The sequence below is a fragment of the Pan paniscus genome, chromosome 5 (genome assembly GCF_029289425.2).
Source record: "Pan paniscus chromosome 5, NHGRI_mPanPan1-v2.0_pri, whole genome shotgun sequence".
Taxonomy (NCBI): Eukaryota; Metazoa; Chordata; class Mammalia; order Primates; family Hominidae; genus Pan; species Pan paniscus.
In genome coordinates this window covers 125,363,367-125,387,722 of record NC_073254.2, presented here as the reverse complement: position 1 = coordinate 125,387,722, position 24,356 = coordinate 125,363,367, and the positions used below count along the sequence as shown (strand labels likewise).

The 24,356-nt window shown below is 39.5% G+C and overlaps 1 protein-coding gene across 1 annotated transcript in view; it reads left to right on the top strand.

The window, feature by feature from the left end:
- PREP (prolyl endopeptidase) overlaps positions 1-24,356 on the top strand; it is a 128,126-nt gene that overhangs the window by 37,341 nt on the left and 66,429 nt on the right. Inside the window, exon 7 of the mRNA XM_034962627.3 lies at positions 12,455-12,560. Coding sequence (XP_034818518.1) covers positions 12,455-12,560 — 106 coding nt within the window. The remainder of the gene's footprint in view (positions 1-12,454; positions 12,561-24,356) is intronic.

Sequence of the window (24,356 nt, the reverse complement as noted above, 5' to 3'; positions counted from 1 at the left end):
AAACATGAACTCTAGAGTTCTGCTGCTGTGACACCTCAGAAGCCTCAGGTCCAATCTGAATTGATGGTCCAGTTCCAAGTCTTCACTCAGAAAAATCTGGATCATGAAAAAAATCTTGAGGTGGGAATTTCTTGTGCCCTTCAAGAAGTGTGATAAAGCCGGGGGAGTCCAAGAAGCAGGTGCACTGTAGAACTAGCTGGGCCAGAAGCACCCATGGCTGGTGGACACATTAGCTCTCAGGCTATTCACTGGAAATGAAGCAATTTCTTAACAGCCTTTATTTAGTGATTTGCATCTTAGAGAAAAGCAATAAATGGAATCCCACTCTGTCACCCAGGGCGGAGTGCCGTGGCATGATTTCGGCTCGCTGCAACCTCCGCTTCCCAAGTTCAAGCAATTCTCTTGCCTCAGCCTCCCGAGTAGCTGGGATTACAGGCTCATGCCACCATGCCTGGCTAATTTTTGTATTTTTAGTAGAGACAGGATTTTACCATGTTGGCCAGGGTGGTCTCAAACTCCTGACCTCAAGTGATCCGCCCATCTTGGTCTCCCAAAGTGCTAGGATTACAGGCGTGAGCCACTGTGCCCAGCTGTAGTCCTCTTTATAACCATGTACCAAAGGCATGTGCTGCAATTGTTGCTTTTATTTAATTGTTGCTTTTGTTATAAAAGTACTTGCTTTTAGTCCAGTCATAGAACCTAGTATTTAGATAACAGTTTTTACAGTGTCTATGATGAGAGAGCCAGTGTTAGAGTGGGAGGACTGTACTGGAACAGAAATTTTTATTCTAGTTCAGTCTGTGGCCTTGGGCAAGTCACTTAATCTGTTCAAGGTCATTTCCTTTATTTCTTCCAGGGCTTTTTCAGCTCTGAAACTGGACGGAGGATTTATCACAGCATCTCAGCCTCCTGGGAGAGAACTTAGCTGCTGGGTGTGAGAGAAGCAGGACACAGGGCAGGATGCGGGCTTTGTGGGTGTGGGTGGAGGAACCCTGTGGGCAGAGACTGGATGTGCTTGTGGACGTGTGCAGATTTCTCTGGCTTGCTGTCGTCAACCTCCCCTTCGGCTGCCGCAGTCCAAGTTCACTGAGAACTTCTCTTTATATCCTAGATGCTGTCTCCTCGTGACTCATCTTCCTTCTTCACAGATACCTCCTCTGCCTTCCTGCATGGACAGGTCTGTCTTGCCTTGATCAGGCAGATCTCAGGAAGTTCCAATCAGGAAGCAGCTTTAGTTTCCCCACTGTTGCCCTCCGTCACGCTGTGACAGCGTGTCTTCCTGGGACGACTGCCTTCAACCTGGCAGAACTCCTTGCTTTCTGGACACTTTTGGTTATTGGAACTGCTATTAAAGGTTCATTGCAGTCCAGAACAAAATATCGCTCTCTCCAATTTACATGCTTTCGCCCTCTACCCAGCTCAAGTTTGCCAAGCCCCTCTCCTTGCCTATTCATCCTGTTAGTTTTCCCAGTAGCCACGCAGGGAGGAGGAGTAAGACAAGAGAAGCTGGAGTTTTGCTTACTGGGGATTGTTTATTGGTCTATCATTGTTTGTTGGCCTCTCTTGGCTGCTTGCAATGAGGATGTATGTCCAGGTTCCAGCTCTCCTTATGCCATCCTTTTTTTAGAGACATCCCCTCGATTTTAGGAAACTCTGTACTTTGCTGTTCCCTGATGTGGGTTATAAACCCTCTGGCCGCCCTTTTGCACCACCTGCCTGCCCCAAAGCTTTTGATCCCAGAAGCATTCCCTCGAGATTCAGACTTCTCTGCCTTTCCTTCCTCCACCCTTTTTCATCAGGGACCTTTCAAGATGTCTCGAGGCCAGCTGTCTTCCTGGTAGCTTCCTGGGTACCTCTTGCTCCAGGGGAAGGCATATCCATGGGTTACTCTGTTCTGGAAGTACAGGATGTGTTCACTGCCCCCCTCACTTTCAGCCAGGGACCTCGGGAAGCCTCCCACATTCAGTCCCTCCTGCACATGTCCAAAATGCTGGGCTCAGGAACAGGAGCTCCCTTGTGCCCCTGGGGTGTAACATGAAACAGCTGCCATTGGGCTTTGATGGGCAGAGGTGCCAGTTATTTAATATAGACTGTGAGGCTTTACTTGAAGGACAGTTTCATGGCAGGATAGAAATTGTCAGGTTCTATTGGACCAAAAAAAACCAAAAACCCACAAAGCTCTTTTAAAGTGAATTGTGAGCATTTGGGGAGAAAAAAATCCTAAAGAAATCAAACACTTTGTGGCACTGTTCCCAGCAGAGGGTGCTCTAGAATGAAGATTGTGAAAATGCATCATCCCTTTAGAAAGGATTAAGGAAAAAATGCCCAGCTTCTTTGTGATTATCTCCCTAAATCCTATATTGAGAACCTAATTCTGTTATACCTAATTCTTGAAAAGTTTTTTTTTCAAAAGTAATCCTGAATCTTAGTATCTGTCATATGTCTCCACAAGCCATTTTTATATGTTCACCTGTGAACCCTAGTAATTAAAAACATATATATTACACATATATTAACATATAAAGTGTGTTGCCTGATGCTTGACTTATAGTAGGCATGCAGTGAATGTTAATTTCCTTACTCTTCCCATGTCCCCTGTGGAAGTTCATGCACATGAAGACCAGCAGGGTCTCACCTTCCAGAACAGACACAGAAAAGTCCAGTGGTGTTCCTGGTGGGGGGTCCCTGCCTCCTCTGCCCCTTGCTGGTTGGCTGTTTTTGACTTGGACCAGTAATTGCTCAGTAGCCCTCTTCCCAGTTGGCACAGTCCATATTTATTCCCCAAGTACTTAGCCCTTGCCTTGTGTCCACCACTGTTTCATTAGCACTGCCTTACGTGATAATATTCACCGTGCTGATAAGCACACAGGAAAATCTCAGCAGCATGGTTGGGAAGGCAGAAAAGTCAGAAAGCCAAGCTAGAGACGTGGATGTGAGTAAAGAAAGAAGGCTGTGCCGCTCTTCATACATAAAACAATCCTGCAGGAGAGAGTCGTTTTTAGTAGACATGTTGGATTTGTTGATCAATCGCTTTTCTTACAGAACACTTGTTTTGCTCAGCAAGGAAGGAAATAAGACAAACCGTAGATACTTTCTTTGTGAGATGGAGTCTCGCTCTGTCGCCCAGGCTGGAATGCAGTGGTGTGATCCTGGCTGCCCGCAACCTCCACCTCCTGGGTTCAAGCGATTCTCGTCCCTCAGCCTCCCGAGTAGTTGGGATTACAGGCATACGCCACCATGCCCAGCTAATTTTTGTATTTTTAGTAGAGACGGGGTTTCACCATGTTGGCCAGGCTGGTCCTGAACTCCTCACTTCAAATGATTCGACCGCCTCGGCCTCCCAAAATGCTAGGATTACAGGCTTGAGCCACCACACCCAACCCCAACAGTAGATTGTTGAATAACCAAATTTATCAAACAGACAACCAGCTAACTTAGAAACAGTAGTGCCTATATCATGTCAAGTCCTACATTATTTATTTTATTTTGTACGTGTTGTTTTCTTAGAATTTTCTGTTTTATCAGTTTCTGGCATACCGAGCAACACAACATACAGTATTTGGATTGATTTCTTTTTTCCTTCTATTGCTGTAGTACCACACTGTACTGGGAAAGCTGGGTAACTTTATTTGTTAAAATTATTAATGCATACTCACATGTGCTTATGGCTCCCCTGTATGTCTGTTACTGGCATTGCCCCTTATTTTTATTACAAATCCATAAATGAGTTTCATATATGAAAAGTCATCATTGTAGGTGGTTAGTTTTAAAAGTTTTCCTAAGTGTTAGAAAAATAATATTAAAGGGATGTTGCCATGATTCACAACTATTATGAAAGGAATTCAAAAGATTTATATAAAATAAATTTGATAAAGTCTCCTGCTCTGAGAATAGCATGATTAACTCTCAAAGCTATTAAAATCCATTTTCACTCCTTTTGTTCATTTCCAGGACAATTTCAAGTGTCACTGCTTTTTAGAATGCTTTTTTTACGTGCAACTAATTCTTTTATTATAACATATAAAAGAAAATACCTTCCTCAGTTTGAAAGTGCGTGTAGATTCAAATAATGAAAAAACTCTCTTTGCCTTTTTTTGGTTAGGTTCTAAGAGAAAAAAATTATACTAAAGAAATTTCATGGCCATGAAAATTTCCTTATTAATACACCACACGACTGGAGTGTAGTTGCTGTAGCATAAAATAGCTTTTGAGTTTTTCTTTGAAAATATGTTTGATGTAAGTCCACATATCCTGTATATATATAAATATTAGGTTTTCTGTTCTGTTGTTTTTAAGGACAAATTACTTCATACATAGTTAAATTATTAAGAGTTTAAAACATGAAATGCTTTTCTGTTAATTGTCTCTTAATATGAAGAAAGGCTTGTTTACTTTGGTCATTTGGAAAGCTCAGGTATTCTTTGCATTATATGGTATTGAGACTGAAAATAGCCAGATTCAGTTTAATATTAATAATATAGGTTTATTGTTTAAAATATATACCCATTTTCCAGAGAATTCCATATTGAGATGTTAGTATCTATTTCATACTTATCCTGAAGACTCATTCATATATGGTATGTATATGTGTGTATATATGTATGTGTGTATATATGTATGTGTGTGTGTAAAGCCTTCAAATGACCCAGTGGTTGAGCCGATGACCTTGTGAAGTGGAATTGTTTGATCAAGACTCTGGTCTGAGTGAATCACATCACACCTAGGTGAGGCATTAACTGAAGACATTTTGTAAAAACATTTATTTGGGACTAGATTCCCTTAAAAAGACTCCGGTTGCTACTTGTCCCTCTAAATTCTGTGATTTTTCTAGGAGTTATTTTCCTGAATATGCTAAGTTGTCCGAATTACGCATTTATCAGACAAGTACATGTGAACCTAATAAAGTATAAAATACATACTCTAACAATTTGAACTATGTCTAGTGAGAGTTTTCTTGGACTTCCTTAGTGTAGCCTAGTACCACAGTATACACAGTAGAATTGTTAATGGATTAATGTGGCTTCTTTAATGAAACTATAAAATACAATACCCCCATACCTTATGTCCTACCTTTTGATAAATGTAAGTTAGAATGATAGCTGTTACTGGGTTCCCTCTTCAAAAGTAGAAGCCAAGACTTATAAAGGTTTCCTCAGGCTAGCATAGAATATGCCAGGGTAAGAAACCACCAAGATGGAAGGGGAACACTTCTTTCCCCATTTTTCTGATCTCCCTGCCAAGGAATTTCATTGAATCTTGGTTTCTCAATGACTAGACATGAGAGAGGTTGGGAGTTCACAGATTAGCTGACTCACAGCACTAAGCCACATTCTTAAGTGTATACTTATTCAGCACTAAAGTTGAGATCTCAGTTCTCCATCTGTTGACTCTTGTTCTGTTTCTAGTTGATTCAGACCTGAGACGGAGAGAAGTGAACTGTTTGTTGGGCCTGGCGAGGACACTGAGTGGAAGAACAGTGGCTGTGGGCTGTGTTGTACACACTGCATATTTACAGGATATTAGCGATGCCTTACATGCTGTCACAGATCAGTTTCCCTGGGAAGCAGACTCTGAGGTAGAAATTTGTGTGCTGGAAGTTCGATGGGAGAGCTTTCAAAATCTCTGCCTGTGTGACGAACGAAGGCAGCAGAGGGAGAACTTCAACTGTGATGCAATCATCACAGAGGTGTCAGACAATCCTACAGGAACCCTCAAGCTAGGTGAGCCCTTCAGCATTGTCCTAACAGGAGGGAGAGGGGTCCAGGCCTTTATAAACCTACATTAACCAGTTGTCATATGTGGATGAACCCAAAAGAATGCATGACCTTGGGAGAGGTGCCATCTTCAACTTGAGGATGAGACCTGGAGAGATTCTCGTCTGAGAGCTGTCTGCTCCCAACACCCATCAGCTGGGAGATGAGGGCTTCAGCCCTAGAGGGCAGCCCAGCACAGCACCCACTACACATGCTGATGTCTGTCAGTGAGATATACACTTGAGAATGAATGTACGTACTTGAATATATGTTAAACATAGCTCTCTGTACCAGATAACATAAACCAGGGTAGCCTTTGAGTTTTAAGCATGGACAATTTCAAGAAACTAGGGGAATTCTACTTCTTTAATCATCATTTAGGAGTCATCACTTCCCAAAAGCCTTCTCAGAATTCATTTTTCCGTCCAGCTCACCATCCTGTCGATGCCCCTCTCTGGCACTCACATCATACATTGTACTTCTTGCTATTAACATTCTACAACATGGCCTTTTCTGTGTGTGTCTGTATCCTTTAGTGTATCTGTCTCTCCCACCTGAGCATGAGTTCTTGAAGGTTCTAGCCTATTGATCTGTGTGTGCCTGAGCCTGGTTCAGCAGCCAGCACTTGGTAGACCCTTGGTAAATCTTGGGGGAATACACACCCCAGCTGTGGCTGCCCTGAATAGTGGACTGCAGTGGTTGATGGCACGTGTTAAATTGTGTCTTTGTTATGGGAGGTGAGAAGTTGGCTGGGGACAGGAAGTTGACCGAGATTTTCCTATTAAGATCAGCCACTTCTGGTGATAGTAGCTGTGTCCAACCTCATCCACCTGGGCACAGGAATACACTTTTATGAAAAGGCTTTTGCCCTTGAGCCTGTGGTAGTTGGCTCTTTTGGAGAACTGGGCTGGACAACCCAGAAGATCCATTTTACAATGACGAATGGCATAACCAAGTACCCTTAACCAAAGCAAGCTGAGTGACTTCCCCCTTTCATTGACGACCTTGATTCCACTCTGGTGGAAAGAGAAGTTAAATTCGAGGAAACTTTGCCAAGAAAGAGTAGCCAAGGCAAGGGGGAAGAGTGAATTACTCCCTGAAGCCTGGAGGTGAGTGCTCCTCCCACCTTCAGGAGACATGTCTTTCTGCCAGCCACCAGAGAAGAAGCATGGGGGTGTGGGTTTTGGCTGTTTTTTAATAATCTCCCAGGTTTTGTCTGCTTATGGAAAATGAAAGGCTTAGTACCAGTGAATGACCAAATGTTATTTAGCCCATCTGTAGAATACCACACTCTCTCTACATCTAGATTTTTTCCTCTTTCCAAATATATTTATCAATACAGATGTTAGTACTTTCTTCTCTTTTAATATTTTCTAATTATATTTAACCAGTACTCTAAATATAATTCAACAGGTGACTTTGCAGAAGTAGACTGTCAGAGTAACCTACATATTAAAAATTGACAGTAATAAAAATGGTAAAGAGTTTTAACCTTGATGTTTATTGTTATGGTTAGGAATGCAAGTAATGGATTTAATATCAGCAATGTAAATGTTTCATTTATAGTAATTCTTTTAATTTTGTTTTTGTTAATGTTTTATTTACATAAATGGTAGATTTTTATGAAGTTAAGTCACTTCTACTTAAGGAAAATTTGTTTAAAATAATATAGATTTAAAAATAGAAGGAAGCCATGAAAGCACAAATTTAGGAATTTGTAAATTTAGGAATTATTTCATAATTGGTCAGGCTAATATTATTAGTTTTTGCAAAAGAAAAAATCAGTGTTTGCAAATCAGATTAATTGCTTCTGGAGAGCACAATTATTCTAGCTGGGATATCATTATCACTTAGAGAAAAAAAAAAAAAAACAGTATTGTTGAACCGGAATTCAAACTGTTCCACGAAGGCCTAATGGGCTCTTGGCTTGCCTGCTTTTCTACTTTTCTTTTTTTAAATCTGGCTTTTAGGAAAGTAACTTTATTCTGTTCACAGTCACATGCCCTCCACATCAATAGGATTTATGTCTTCCCCTCCCAGTGATTTCCAAAATTCATCTTTTAAATTGCCTTGAAATAGTCTGGGTGTGGGGCTGTCATTAAGTGTGTGTTGTTTAAATTTAAGTGGAAGAAGGTATATTTTTAGTCTGTACATTTTGGGGCAACAGTGACTTACAAATGATTTTGAGGCTTGCGACTTTGAGCATTTGAAAATGCAACGTTGTTTTCAGTTTAGCAAATTTTAGTGGCTATGGAGCAACTCCAGTTTGTGATGAAGAGAATTATAATTAAGAGGACTGACTTAATTGGCGTTATAACAGCAATGTACCTTGGGACTGCCTGCTTTAGATTAAGTATAAACTGCTACAGCTATTTAGCACAGCTGGAAATGCTGAGAAAAACTCATTAGATGTGCTTGAGACAGCTGTCATCGAAGGTTTGGTGTGGTTCTTGCAGTGAATGTTACTGCCCTATCTTTCTGATGACTGAATCACTACAACTGAATTAGCCATCATTTATGATTGATGTAAGCTGTAAAGAGTCTGTGTTTATTTAAAGGACAAGAGAACAAAAGTATGAAGTAGTATTAATGATGTTGCTTTCAATTATATTAATAAGATTATAATTGTGAAGTTGTGGATAATCTTAATATAGGATGGTTTAAAAATAAGATGGAACCAAAATTCTGAACAGTTTTGTTAGCCATGTATATTAAAAGCTTAAGGATAATAGAATGTGTAATTCCCAAATCAAAGAAGGAAAAATATAATACAAAGAGGAAAGACACCGGGGAAATCAAGATAAATAAAAGGTTCAAAATTTAAAATGTGGAAGCCAGTACCTCAGCAATAAAAATTAATGGATATGGAATACAGATTTTTAGATTGGATTTTAAAGACTAGATGTGTTCAAATTGTGTTCATTTGCAAGAGACTTGTTTAAGACATAATGATAGATTTTTGCTTCTGGACATGATGATATAACTGGTACTGGACTAGTCCTCCTGCTGTACACAGCTAGGAAACTATGCAAAATAGACAAAGCAGCTGTTTTCAGATATTGATCAATAGGCTGCCCCAGACTGATCCAGGAAAGAGGTAAATCCTACAGTTGCCCCAGCTTTCTGCCTGGAGTTATTTTTTGGCCTCTGGCACAAGGAGGAGGAGCTCAGAGTATCGTAGTCTCACTGAGCTAACGATCCGAAGATTGGAAATCAGGGAGACTGAAGCCACTGGAATTTGCAGGGCAGACTAACAAAAGGAGGGAACTGCCCACTAAGAGTTTCAGGTATCTGCCTTGGAATCCCCTCATGTTTTCAGCTAACTGTTAAGCAGTGTGTACGCTGACTGAGACTTTATGATTCAAGCTAAGAACTACTAGGGGGCTGTAAGCTGACAACTCCCAAAGGTTTAAAACAGCTGGGAGACGTTCACATTCTGACAAGTCAGAGGGGAAAGACTTTGTGAACACCCAGGGTATTCACTTAGACCTCAGAGAAGCCATGCCTTAGCAGTGGGGCTGTATACCTTACCCAACAAACCTTTGAAAACAAGTCTTGAATGGATCAAGCTGATCCGCCAATGAATTAACTGCCGCAAAATGTTTTGCAGGCAGACCAGAAAATAAAAGAAATCCAGACAACATTCAAAAGCCCAGAATCCAGTTAAAAAATAAATAGTTATTTAAAAAGAAGCAAAAAAAATGTGACTGATAGCCAAGAGGAAAAATAGTCAATAGAAACAGATCCAGAAATAACAGAGAGTAGAATTAACATATAAGGACTTATAAAAAGCTATCATAAAAAATACTTTTTAGAGATCTTTACTAAGTGTTAATATAATGAACAAAGAAATAGAAAATATAAAAATGAACCACATACTCTTCTAGAGATAAAAAATAAAACTCTGAGATGAAAAATTATCTGTTTATAGCAGTTTAGATGCTATAAAAGAAAATGCAAAAGTTGAAGACAGGACAATCAAAACTAAACCACAAAGAGAAACTAAGACAAAAATGGACACATTTCATTGACCTGTGGAGCAGTACCAAGTTATGTAACAGTATGTATTTGAAGTTCTAGAATAGGGGTGAGAGGACAAAAAATATATACATGAGACACAAGTGGCCAAAAATGTTACAAATTTGATAAAATACAGAAATCAACAGATTCAGGAAGCTCAATTAATCTCAAGCAGGGTACTACATCAAAGCCTGTTACAGAATAATCAACGTTCAGAAAGCCAAAGATAACAAAATACTAAAAGCAGCCAGAGGAGAAAACACATACTGCATATAGGGAAACAAAGATAAGAAATGACACCAACTTCCCAGTGGAAACAGTGCAAGTCAGAAAACAGTGGAAAGATGCCTTCTTAATGGGGTTTACCTTGATTGCCATATTTAAAACTACAGCCTTGGCTGGGCGCAGTGGCACTTTGGGAGGCCAAGATGGGTGGATCACCTTGAGAAGTTCAAGACCAGACTGACCAACATGGTGAAACTCCGTCTCTACGAAAAATACAAAAATTAGCTGAGCATGGTGGAAGGCGTCTGTAATCCCAGCTACTCGGGAGGCTGAGGCAGGAGAATTGCTGGAACCCAGGAGGCAGAGATCGCAGGTTGGAGTGCCACTGCACTCCAGCCTGGGCTACAAGGTGAAACTCCGTCTCAAAAAAAAAAAAAAAACTACAACCCGACCACCATATCCTGTCTCCCTTACTCAGACCTGTTCATGTTTTCCATGGCATTTATCATAATATACTACATAATTCCATATTTATGTATTCCTCTCTCTTAATAGATGTAACATTTTTTCTTGATTTGTTTACTGATGTACCTTTAACACCTAGAAAAATGTCTTGCACAAAATAGCTGCTTAGCAAGTGTTTATTGAAGGAGCAAATGAAAGAATAACAGCTATTAGTCAGGGTTTACTAGAGAAAAGAGCTAATAGGATGTGTGTATGTATGTATATATATACATAGAGAGGATTTATTTAAGGAGTTGGCTCATGTGATTGTGGAGCCTTGGCAAGTCCTAACCCTGCAGGGTAGGCCCACAGGCTGGAGACTCAAGGAAGAGTTCTAGTTGAGTCCAAAGGCAGTTGGCTGGCTGAATCCCTCCTGTTCAGCAGAGGTCAGTGTTCTGTTAAGGCCATCAACTGATTGGATGAGTCCCACCCACATTATGGAGGGTGGTCCGCTTTACTCTAAGTCTGCTCATTTAAATGTAATCTTACCTTAAAAAAAAAAAAACTTCACAAACATCTAAACTAACATCCAAATATCTGGGCACTATGGTCTAGCCAGATTGACATATAAAATTAACCCTCATAATAAGGGTATGGAAGAACAGGAACTCTCATACGGTATTGCTAAGTAAGAGTGTACGTTGGTACAACCACTTTGGAGAATAATTTGGCAACATCTCATAAAGTTGAATATGTGCATGTCCTACCACTGAGCAATTTTACTTCTAGTTATATACACTGGGAAGCATTTTAGGTCACAAACATGTTCAAGAAATTTTCTAAAGAAGTATGTAATAGTAAGAAAACAAATAATATAGATGTTTATGGGCAGGATGATGAATCAACTAATGGTGGTATATTTCTGGATTGTAATACTATACAGCAGTTAAAATGAATGAACTAGATTTACACATATCAACATGGACTAATTATAAAACATATTGAATGAAAAAAATTAGTTGCAAAAGAATATGTATAGTTTGATACCACATTTTTTGTCAACTCAAAACAATAATACATTGTTTGTATTATATTTTTTTATTAGGATTCTTTTTGCTACCTAACATTCTGCTGTTTATACTAACAAGGAAAGTCTCTGAGCCTAAGCCATTCATTTCTGAGATCTTGCAGTAGAAGGGACTAAAAATATGCATAAGCAGTTGTTCAGTAGAAACTTGTCAATGTGACCAGTGTGAACCATAGTGAATTTCTTGCATCCATACCCATTTTGCTAATTCTTTTTTTTTTTTTTTTTTGAGATGGAGTCTCACTCTGTTGCCCAGGCTGGAGTGCAGTGGCACCGTGTCAGCTCACTGCAACCTCCGTCTCCTGGGTTCAAGCAGTTCTCCTGCCTCAGTCTCACGAGTAGCTGGGATTACAGGCGCCTACCACCACGCCTGGCTAATTTTTATATTTTTAGTAGAGACAGGGTTTCACCATGTTGGCCAGGCTGGTCTTGAACTCCTGACCTCAGGTGATCCACCCCCACTCGGCTTCCCAAAGTGCTGGGATTACAGGCGTGAACCACTGCGCCCGGCCCCATTTTGCTAATTTTTATTGAGAACAACAAACTTTAAATTATGCAACCCATGAGGAAACTTTAAAGTCAAGGATATTATATTCAAAATGATGGATTTCACATATTTTCAGTTTAAAGAATAGACTAGAAATTAAAATAAAAATTACATTGAAGTTATGACATTCAGTTACCTCTACTGATATTTTCAACTAAAATAATTCACTGTGTTTTGTTAAACTGTGATTATGGGTGAAATAAGATAAAATTGATGTTCATCTTTTTATTCAGATAACTTTCTTATCAGATCATGAGTTTGGGGCAGAGACACTGCCTTTGAAAATTAACCTTAATTTTTTAACTTAATATTCAATAATGTTCTCACAAAAATAAATTCTAATTAGTCCCCTGCACTATTTTTTTTTTTCTTTTTTAGTTATCTGATGATGGCCGCTATGTCTTGTTATCAATAAGGGAAGGATGTGATCCAGTAAACCGACTCTGGTACTGTGACCTACAGCAGGAATCCAGTGGCATCGCGGGTGAGTTATTTTTTCAGACACAGATAGTTATTCCAAGAAACTTCATTTAAAAAGTATTATTTTGGTCTATTAATTGATTTCCCAAGACCCTCTTCCATTCTACCACATCATGTCGGTTCATCTGATTTTTTTCTTTTAGTTCTATTCCATAAAATGAGGGAAAATGGAATGAAACTGTTGGCTTTAGCATTTTCTCTGTAGATTGAGATTAGCCATACTTTCTGCACATAGTGTGAAAATATCCTGTGAGTATTGCACATGAAGAGCGTGAAGGAGAAGCTGACCCTTTTGGTCGGTAACTATTTAGATTTAATGGTGCAGCCGGGCATAGTGGCATCATACCTGCAATCCTAGGGGCTCAGGAGGCTGAGGCAGGAAGACAGCTTGGGGCCAGGAGTTGGAGACCATCCTGGGCAACACAGCCAGACCCTGTCTTTAAAATAAACAAAAAAGGCGTAATGTTGCAAACTGTCACAGGCAAGGGTTATTAGACCAATGGGAATTGGCTAGATTAACGTAATCAGTAGAGTGGCCCTCAGTACTTAGGAAAAGAACAGCCTGTGTTTGCTTGCCAAAGCCTTACATATCATGATAAGCATAGAACCAGCCAGTTACAAATTCTGAAGATGGCTTATTTTAAATGTTCTCTTCCACCATCTCTATCATACCAGCACTATCATCAAGCACAAAAACTTTTCAGCTGCACAATTTACTATGCTGAAAATTCCCAGACCCAGAAATCCTATCAGACGTACTGGCACCCCGATAAGGACAGACACTAAGCTAATTACATTATCTTCTAGTTAATGCAAAATAAATAATATTTTAGAGAGGGTTGACCTAGATTTTCAAAATACTAAGTGCATTTCTGTAATAATGTCTTTACCTCATTATTAGTTTCTAATCTGTGTTACATTCTGATACGAAAATATTTGTCTGATTGAGCATCGCGTCATTTTTAAACTTCTCTGAGCAAGATCTGCATCCTAACATTAGATACTACAGAGCACCATTCACACACATATACCAGGGTGAAGTCAGCAACTTTTTTCCTAGAGTTAAAATATATCCATTTAATAAAACTGAGTATTTTTTTCTATTAAGAAAAAGAGATACATCCATGTTGGTATCAAGAAACCAGCATCGGCCACATCAGTGTTTGCATTCTCTGTCAGGGCAAACCACCATCCAGGAATTGTTCATGTGAGTTACAAGCATAGGTCTTCATAGAACTGAGCAAACCTTTTAAGATTGAGCCTGAACGAATCAGTGACATCAGACATTATGGTGCTGTTATCCTGCACACATGTTCCAAATATAGAGAATCAAATTCTGTCCACATATTTATATACCAGACTGCTATTGCTATATCCGCTTTAATAAGGCATAATAATATTTTGAGTGAAACTTTCAAGTGCTGGCAAAACTCATGGAAACCCTCTTTGTTTTCCCCCAACCTCTCAGTCCTTATCTTTCCCCTGCAACCCAGTTATTTTATTATTGCAGCATTAGCATTTAGAAAAGAGAGTACTCAAGAGATTGGGATTCCAAAAGGAAGACAGTACAGAGGTGCACTAGGCTCTAAAAAACCAAATTCTAGATAGTGTAGCTAAGAATGAATATGAGGAAGAATAAAGGGGAACATCTAAGAAACTCTTAATGGCCATGATCCATTCAGAGCTCCAGGGAAGCCTCAGCTCTGCTCTTAAGGCCTTCCAACTGATTGAGTCAGGCCCACTCAGATTATCCAGGATAATCTCTTCATTAAAGTCAATGGATTATGGGCCTTAATCCCATCTACAAAATACTTTCACAGCAACACCTATATTTGTGTTTGATTGATTAACGAGGGACACTAGCCTAGCCAAGTTGATAGCAAAAAGACCATCACAGTGAGCTCATGGAGCAAACAAGTCCAGTGGTACTAACCTGATCTGTCAGTGTTAGGGCTTTACTGATGCGTTTGGCAAAGTATGTCATATCCTGTGGACCAGAAAGCAGAATATGAAGAGAATAACATAGGATAGGTGGATTTGAAGCTGTTGAGCAGCATACTGATGAATTGGATCAGCATTCTCCAGTGGTAGCTTCTGGGTTCCAGGTGTAGCACTGAGCCCGTTATCTTTTTTCTGATTATTGCTTTGCTAGCATTATGTTTGTGGATAACATAAACTTCAGAGTAATTCTTTTGAATGGTGGCCCTGGGATTCTGAAAGTTCTCAACAATTGCAGTTATTCACCAAGTGGATATCAGTTTTCATTCTTAGGTTCAAAAATCAATGGTGCGGGACAGGGTTAGAGAACTCTTGTTTGTTTGCTTTTTAATTGATCACTGGTTTCATTTTGAATCAATGATCGTGACTATTTAGAGAAACAAGTATTGTGTGTGATTGTTTTACTATTGAAAAGATTAAGTAAATTTAGTCTATAAAAGGGGAGACACAGCAGATTCAGATAGGGATCATTAAATTAAGGAAAAAAATGGTTCCTGTTAGTTACAGTTGGATATATTGGGATAATAACCACAGCCTTTCAAATCAGATTTGAATTTTAATCTCAGCTCTGCCACTAAATAACTGGTTACCCTGTTCAAGTTTTTTTTTTCTCTCCCTTAATATTTCCATGTCTGCAAATAAGGAAATAACATCTACTTCATAGGGAATTGTGAGGAATAATGAAAATGCAAAGAAAAGGACTTAGCAGGGTTTCTGGCATGCAGTGAGTTCTCTCAAGTATTCCTTCTTTTTTTGTTTGTTTCTTGACTGAAAGAGGAATATTTAGAATCACCGTACTTTAGTTTTAGGTAGCTTAGAAAACTAGATTGAGGACACCAAAAAAACAAAACAAAAAAAAGTCTATCTGCAGATTCAAAGCTGCTCTAAATACAGATTTTCAAATTAACTTGTTTTCTGCAAAGCCAGATTCATAATCACAAAAGAGGAGACTGTGAGGGAACATGTCTAATTGTGCAGGTTGGTAATTGAAAATTCAGGGGTCTGTATGCCCGGTTGATGACCATGACTAACTCCTAGGATCTTTTTTGCTTTTTTTTTTTTTTTTTTACCTGCTTCCCCAATTTTGTTATCCTCTTTACACTAAAAATAGAATAATTAACATTTAACTTAAATGCTAAATGCACTAGTTAACTTGAATGTTAGATGACTTAGACCTGAACAACTGGTGCCTGAAAACTCAATCCATGTTGTGAAACCTCCAATTTCATATTACTAAAATCTATACCTCTTTTGATATCTTAAAGCCTTTCTGCTAGGATTTTAAGCTGTTTTCCCTTAAAGCCAGGGGGAATTATCAGCATTTTTGTATAAATTAATTATTTATATATTTAGGATACCACTCAGTTGTCTTTTTTGAGGACTAAAGAATTTCACTTGGGTGGCTCATGTCACGTTGCCATCATCTGTGTCTCCCAAGAAAACCTGCCCACGTGCATTTTGAAATGAGAGCACAGAAAGCCCCCCGAAAAAGGCCAATGGCAATTTAATATCTTTTTAAAAAGCACATAGGGAGAAAAAACTAAATTAGCAGGATAGAAAATATCTTAGCAACTTGAAAGTTAAATGCGATCTGTATGAATTAAAACTGGATTCATTTTGTCAAATAAGTGTGGACTTCTGTTCTTTTGCTGCCTTATGGGAGTGCTGTCTCTGTTGTTCTCTGCCTCTCTTTGGACAACCTCATTTCTGCCATTTACATTTGCAGTATTTTCACTTAAGAATATGAACACATTTGTTGCAAGCTGTGGATCACATCCTTTACCCAGTAACTGCAGTTGAGGCTGGCAATTGCTCCTTCTTACCTTTTCTGAACAGGTAATTTCCATGACTCACCTCATGCATCACTGTATAGAAATGGAATTAGGCCTGTCATCTGGGCTTTAGAAGCTTATATATAATAATTTTTCAGCTGTTCAGAACAGCTAAGCAGATCGTCTCCAAAGAGTCATGTCCTGTTCTCCACTGGCTTACCAGAGAAATGTGTGGAGTTACTACCTTCTTGCTTTGGGAGAAGAGAGGTCCCTGTCAGGGGCTACCAGGCTTCCTTGTCCTTTTTTTTTTTTTTTTGAGACGGAATCTCGCTCTGTCACCCAGGCTGGAGTGCAGTGGCGTGATCTCAGTTCACCGCAACCTCCACCTCCCAAGTTCAAGCAATTCTCCTTTCTCAGCCTCCCAAGTAGCTGGGACTACAGGTGCATGCCACCATACCTGGCTGGTTTTTGTATTTTTCATAGAGATGGGTTTCACCATGTTGGCCAGGCTAGTCTCGATCTCCTGACCTCATGGTCCATCTGCCTCGGCCTCCCAGAATGCTGGGATTACAGGCGTGAGCCACTGTGCCTGGCCTTCCTTGTACTTTTGATAGATACCTTTCTCTCCAGAGTTGCCCCTTCTCCTCCTTTCCCCGATTCTGATTTCCATTTCTCTCCATACAAAAGCACTTTGTGTGAGGATCCGTGAGCTGCATGAGATTAGAGATGTTGCCTGTCTTGTTCCCCATGGAGTTGCCAGCACCTAGAGCAGTCCCTATTGGACTCACAGCAGGTGTGTACCAGCTTGTCTCGAATGACGTGTCCCTTTAGGGATCCTTGTGCTCAGGTGGCCTTGCTTGATAAGCCCCCCTCCCTCTGTAACTGTTACTGCCTTCTGAGCATTTTGAATCTTTATCCCTGTGGCTTCCTAAATTTTTTTTCATTAAATTTTTGTCCTTTATTAAGCACTGAGAATGATGGGTTCTTTTTTTCATTCCTTTATATTGTGTGAGCAGAAGATTTTTGATTCTCTTATTCTGTTGCTTAACATCAAAAGTGAAGAAGTATCAAGGTAACATTAAAGACACCAGGCTAGCATGACGTTTTTTAGTTCTGGAGTAGAAAAGACAGCTGAGTCTTGACTCCTATGATCCTTGATGTGATTCATGCCCACAGATTTGTTGAAATTAATTATCCTGAACCTTACAAGAAAATAATTTGTCTGGATTTTCTTATATTTTCTATACCTTTCTAATCAATATTATTTCTTTTGAAGTATGTATATACTTTGTTTCCTAAGTTTGCTATAACCCTATTTTATTTATTTACTTTATTTAAATATAAAATAGAGATGGAGTCTCACTATATTGCCCAGGCTGGTTTCGAACACGTGGGCTCAAGCAGTCCTCCTGCCTCAGCCTCCCAAAGTGCTGGGATTACAGGTGTGAGCCACTGTGTCTGGCCTTATTTTTAATATATAAAAAGTTGCCTTATATACTTTAGTTACATAGACAAAATTCAGAATAAATTTTTGAATATTTTCTGCAGTATGGGTATCAGAGCTCAGAGCTGTCTCTTTTCTCTCAAGTCTGTGGACTTTACAAATTTACATGAAAACTTAAGTTTCTGCCTTAAAAATATAAATACATTTAACTCAGGGATATATTTCTAAATAATTTTATTAGAAAAGCAGAAGATACTAATAACTTCTTTAAAATTTAACTTTGGTTACTTTTGTTGTCTACATTATAAACAACTGTATGTAAGGTTCAGTTTAAAATGTAGGAGTACCTAAATCATATATTTAGTTATGAATTAGACATGCATTAATGTCCTACCCTGTGCCAGGCACTGTGTTGTGCACTTGTAATGACACGTGGTAGCCCCTGCCCTTCAAGTGCTCCCCATCTGCTGGATGGTAAGATGTGGATATCGTCAGTTTGAGGGAGTGTCTGACGGGCTGTGGCCCAGCGCAGATCCAGGCTCAGACTTCCTCTCTTTTCTGTTTTCTTTCTTTTTTTCATTTTCTTTTCTCTTTGGTTCTTTAATTTTCCAGTAGAAAGTCAGGTACTTTATTCCCTGCTTTATAGGATAATAGCAGCAAAAAAGGAGCTGACCATTAGTCCCTGTTCTGAATACATTTTTTTTTTCTGCACGTTCCGCCTCCTGGGTTCAAGTGATTCTCCTGCCTCAGCCTCTCAAGTAGCTAGGATTATAGGTGCCTGCCACCACACCCAGCTAACTTTGTATTTTTAGTAGAAACAGGGTTTCGCCATGTTGGCCAGGCTGGTCATGAACCCCTGACCTCAGGTGATCCGTCTGCCTCAGCTTCCCAAAGTGCTGGGATTACAGGCATGGGCCACTGCACCCGACCTACATTTAAAATTAATTATATCGGAGATTTTTAATAGAATTCTTAAGAAGTGATTGTTAGGCAAAAAGAACCGTAAGTCTGAAATCTTTGTTGTTAGTAACTTAACAACCTCCTTCAATATAGGCATCCTTAAAACGGGCCTATAGCGGTCTTTTCTCATGTCACAGCATTTATGAGGAGTTTAGGGAGAAAAGGTGCATGGTGGTGACATGCTGATTTCTATAAGGAAATATCAGCTTACCTGGGATTTGCCCAGACTTTCACTAACCTGTCTGTGCTTTTTCCTTTTTTTGCTAAAAGTTTGATTGTTTTAGATTGATAAAGTATTCAGTACCTACCATATTTTTATTTTAAGGCTTTCGTGTCATTAAAGAAAATTGGCTTTTTCCTGCATTAGGAATTAAATTTGCATTACATGCTAACACATAACCATAAAAGGAAATCTGGTATTTAGCAGACATGTAGATTGGTCATTTCACCATCTCTGACTAATGCAGCTCTTATTTTTAGGTAGCAGAGATGATATTGACTCTTTTGTTCTTGCCTGGCAGGGCTGGACATTCTTTGGGCGTAGAGTGGAAAAGGGGAGATAAACATTCGAGAAGCTTTAAGCAAAGGAGCTGTCCAAAGCTTAGCAAAGTCATCTGAGTGCTAAAAGCAAACCTCTCTGAGGAGGGCCTCAGAGAGAAGACAGGGAGTTGGTAGGAAATCTGTGTGTCAGAGTGGGAATGCAGAAAAACGAAAAAGAATTGGGACATCAAAAGACAGTATAAAAACAAGACCCAAAATAGGAAATTTGATATAAAAGACAAAATACTAGTGATAAAATGAGTATTTATACTAATTTTAAAATGTTCGGTTTACTTTTGTCACTTGAACACTGGGGTTATTTGGAATAATAGTTAATACTGTTTATGTAACATTTCCTGTGTGTCAGGTTCTGAGCTACAAATGTAGGCCTCTCATTCAGTCTTCTCAACAGCTTCCGAGGAGCACGGATTATTATCCCCAGGAAACTGAGGCTGATGAGGCCAACTAGCTTTCCTAATGCCATTTAAAGATTTGGATCCATGTCAGCTTAACTCCCAAGCCTGTGTTCTAACTGTTAATCATGTGGCAGACTGAGACAGAAGGAAGTCATTCAGGACAACAGCAGCCCATGCGCCCTGCAGCCTCAGTGCCTGACCACTCCTTGCATTTGTTGTTGTGACATGTCCAGCCCTTAGAGTTTTTGTAAAGTATAAAAGCACTTTAGCTGCCATTATTAGGGAGCTTGCACAGCATTTTCTATGACATGTAGTTAATATAGTTTAGTTGATGATTTTTCAAAGAAAGTAATAAAAGTATGACTTTGCTCTAGGAAAACCATAAGATAATTTATTTTAAACTAATCTTCACTCAATAAATGAATCAGTCCCCACCAAGAAGCAGGTTTATAAAAAGTAATTTTAACATTTGAATGTAGAGAGGTTTGGGAATTGAAAATTCTTTTGGCTTCAGAGTGAATAATGCCACTTTATAGACAAAAGAGCCTCAGAGAAGGTAGGCAAAAAATGAAATGGTTAAAGAGTTAAATCATGTTTCTTTTTAAAAAGTAATTTTCCTGTTTTCCATTTAAATCAACAGTGTTCTAACTTGTGAGTAGCAAAAATGAATGAGCCCCATTGTTGAACCGAAATACCTTTTCTCTTGATTTATTTCTCTACCAAAGCCCTGTAGAACAAGGTTTCAGGAGACCAGAAGAATTTCAAGAGCTCTCATTTAAAACATCCGGCCCTGTGAGGGCCTATACTTTGGACTATTTTTCCAATTTTACAGCTAGACTTTTGTGAATCCAGCCACATTCCTTATTCTGAATGAGCTTATGACTTGTAGTATGTATTTATGGCTAAGGTTAATGCTTCAGAATTTGGTGGCAGACAATAATGTACACCTTTCTGTTGTTTTTTGTTCATTGGAGCTTGAATGATTTTTTTTTACTTTTTATTAAATTATACTTTCAGTTTCAGGGTACATGTGCACAACGTGCAGGTTTGTTACATATTCATACATGTGCCATGTTGGTGTGCTGCACCCATTAACTCGTCATTTACATTAGGTGTATCTCCTAATGCTCTCCCTCCTCCCTCCCCCCTCCCCCACCCCACGACAGGCCCTGGTGTGTGATGTTCCCCATCCTGTGTCCAAGTGTTCTCATTGTTCAGTTCCCACCTATGAGTGAGAACATGCAGTGTTTGGTTTTCTGTCTTTGCGATAGTTTGCTGAGAATGATGGTTTCCAGCTTCATCCATGTCCCTACAAAGGACATGAACTCATCCTTTTTTTTTTTTTTTTTTTGAGACGGAGTCTCACTCTATCTCCCAGGCTGGAGTGCAGTGGCACGATCTCAGCTTACTGCAAGCTCCACCTCCCAGGTTCACGCCATTCTCCTGCCTAAGCCTCCTGAGTAGCTGGGACTACAGGCGCCCGCCACCATGCCTGGCTCATTTTTTTTATATTTTTTAGTGGAGATGGGGTTTCACCATGTTAGCCAGGATGGTCTCGATCTCCAGACCTCATGATCCGCCTGCCTCGGCCTCCCCAAAGTGCTGGGATTACAGGCGTGAGCCACCGCGCCCAGCCGAACTCATCCCTTTTTATGGCTGCATAGTATTCCATGGTGTATATGTGCCAGATTTTCTTAATCCAGTCTATCATTGATGGACATTTGTGTTGGTTCCAATTCTTTGCTATTGTGAATAGTGCCGCAGTAAACATACGTGTGCATGTGTCTTTATAGCAGCACGATTTATAATCCTTTGGGTATATACCCAGTAATGGGATGGCTGGGTCAAATGGTATTTCTAGTTCCAGATCCTTGAGGAATCGCCACGCTGTCTTCCACAATGGTTGAACTAGTTTACAGTCTCACCAACAGTGTAAAAGTGTTCCTATTTCTCCACATCCTCTCCAGCACCTGTGGTTTCCTGACTTTTTAATGATCACCATTCTAACTGGTGTGAGATGGAATCTCATTGTGGTTTTGATTTGCATTTCTCTGATGGCCAGTGATGATGAGCATTTTTTCATGCATCTTTTGGCTGCATAAATGTCTTCTTTTGAGAAGTGTCTGTTCATATCCTTCACCAACTTTTTGATGGGGTTGTTTGATTTTTTTATTGTAAATTTAAGTTCTTTGTAGATTCTAGATATTAGCCCTTTGTCAGATGGGTAGACTGTAAAAATTTTCTCCCATTCTGTAGGTTGCCTGTTCACTGTGATGGTAGTTTGTTTTGCTGTGCAGAAGCTCTTCAGTTTAATTAGATTCTATTTGTCAATTTTGGCTTTTGTTGGCATTGCTTTTGGTGCTTTAGTCATGAAGTCCTTGCCCATGCCTGTGTCCTGAATGGTATTGCCTAGGTTTTCTTCTAGGGTTTTTATGGTTTTTGGTCTAACATTTAAGTCTTTAATCCATCTTGAATTCATTTTTGTATAAGGTATAAGGAAGGGATCCAGTTTCAGCTTTCTACATATGGCTAGCCAGTTTTCCCAGCACCATTTATTAAATAGGGAATCGTTTCCCCATTTCTTGTTTTTGTCAGGTTTGTCAAAGATCAGATGGTTGTAGATGTGTGGTATTATGTCTGAGGCCTCTGTTCTGTTCCATTGGTCTATATCTCTGTTTGGGTACCAGTACCATGCTGTTTTGGTTACTGTAGCCTTGAAGTATAGTTTGAAGTTAGGTAGCATGATGCCTCCAGCTTTGTTCTTTTGGCTTAGGATTGTCTTGGCAATGCGGGCTCTTTTTTGGTTCCATATGAACTTTAAAGTAGTTTTTTCCAATTCTGTGAAGAAAGTCATTCGTAGCTTGATGGGGATGGCATTGAATCTATAAATTACCTTGTGCAGTATGGCCGTTTTCACAATATTGATTCTTCCTATCCATGAGCATGGAATGTTCTTCCATTTGTTTGTGTCCTCTTTCATTTCATTGAGCAGTGGTTTGTAGTTCTTGAAGAGATCCTTCACATCCCTTGTAAGGTGGATTCCTAGGTATTTTATTCTCTTTGTAGCAATTGAGAATGGGAGTTCGCTCATGATTTGGCTCTCTGTCTGTTATTGGTGTATAGGAATGCTTGTGATTTTTGCACATTGACTTTGTATCCTGAGATTTTGCTGAAGTTGCTTACCAGCTTAAGGAGGTTTTGGGCTGAGACAGTGGGGTTTTCTAAATATACAATCATGTCATCTGCAAACAGGGATAATTTGACTTTCTCTTTTCCTAATTGAATACCTTTTATTTCTTTCTCCTGCCTGATTGACCTGGCCAGAACTTCCAACACTATGTTGAATAGTAGTGGTGAGAGAGGGCGTCCCTGTCTTGTGCCAGTTTTCAAAGGGAATGCTTCCAGTTTTTGCCCATTCAGTATGATATTGGCTGTGGATTTGTCATAAATAGCTCTTATTATTTTGAGATACATCCCATCAATACCTAGTTTATTGAGCGTTTTTAGCATGAAAGGCTGTTGAATTTTGTCAGAGGCCTTTTCTGCATCTATTGGGATAATCGTGGTTTTTGTCTTTGGTTCTGTTTATATGATGGATTACGTTTATTGATTTGTGTATGTTGAACCAACCTTGCATCCCAGGGATGAAGCCCACTTGATCATGGTGGATAAGCTTTTTGATGTGCTGCTGGATTCGGTTTGCCAGTATTTCATTGAGGATTTTTGCATCGATGTTCATCAGGGATATTGGTCTAAAATTCTCTTTTTTTGTTGTGTCTCTGCCAGGCTTTGGTATCAGGATGATGCTGGCCTCGTAAAATGAGTTAGGGAGGATTCCCTCTTTTTCTATTGATTGGAATAGTTTCAGAAGGAATGGTACCAGCTCCTCTTTGTACCTCTGGTAGAATTCAGCTGTGAGTCCATCTGGACCTGGACTTTTTTGGTTGGCAGGCTATTAATTATTGCCTCAATTTCAGAGCCTGTTATTAGTCTATTCAGGGATGCAACTTCTTCCTGGTTTAATCTTGGGAGGGCGTGTGTGTCCAGGAATTAATCCATTTCTTCTAGATTTTCTAGTTTATTTGCAAAGAGGTGTTTATAGTATTCTCTGATGGTAGTTTGTATTTCTGTGGGATCGGTGGTGATATCCCCTTTATCATTTTTTACTGCGTCTGTTTGATTCTTCTCTCTTTTCTACTTTATTAATCTTGCTAGCGGTCTATCAATTTGGTTGATCTTTTCAAAAAACGAGTTCCTGGATTCATTGATTTTTTTTTTTTTTTTTTGAGTTCCAACTTCTTTCTTATTTATTTATTTATTTATTTATTTATTTTTTATTGATCATTCTTGGGTGTTTCTCACAGAGGGGGATTTGGCATGGTCATAGTGGAGGGAAGGTCAGCAGATAAACAAGTGAACAAAGGTCTCTGGTTTTCCTAGGCAGAGGACCCTGCGGCCTTCCGCAGTGTTTGTGTCCTTGGGTACTTGAGATTAGGGAGTGGTGATGACTCTTAAGGAGCATGCTGCCTTCAAGCATCTGTTCAACAAAGCACATCTTGCACCGCCCTTAATCCATTTAACCCTGAGTGGACACAGCACATGTTTCAGAGAGCACAGGGTTGGGGGTAAGGTCACAGATCAACAGGATCCCAAGGCAGAAGAATTTTTCT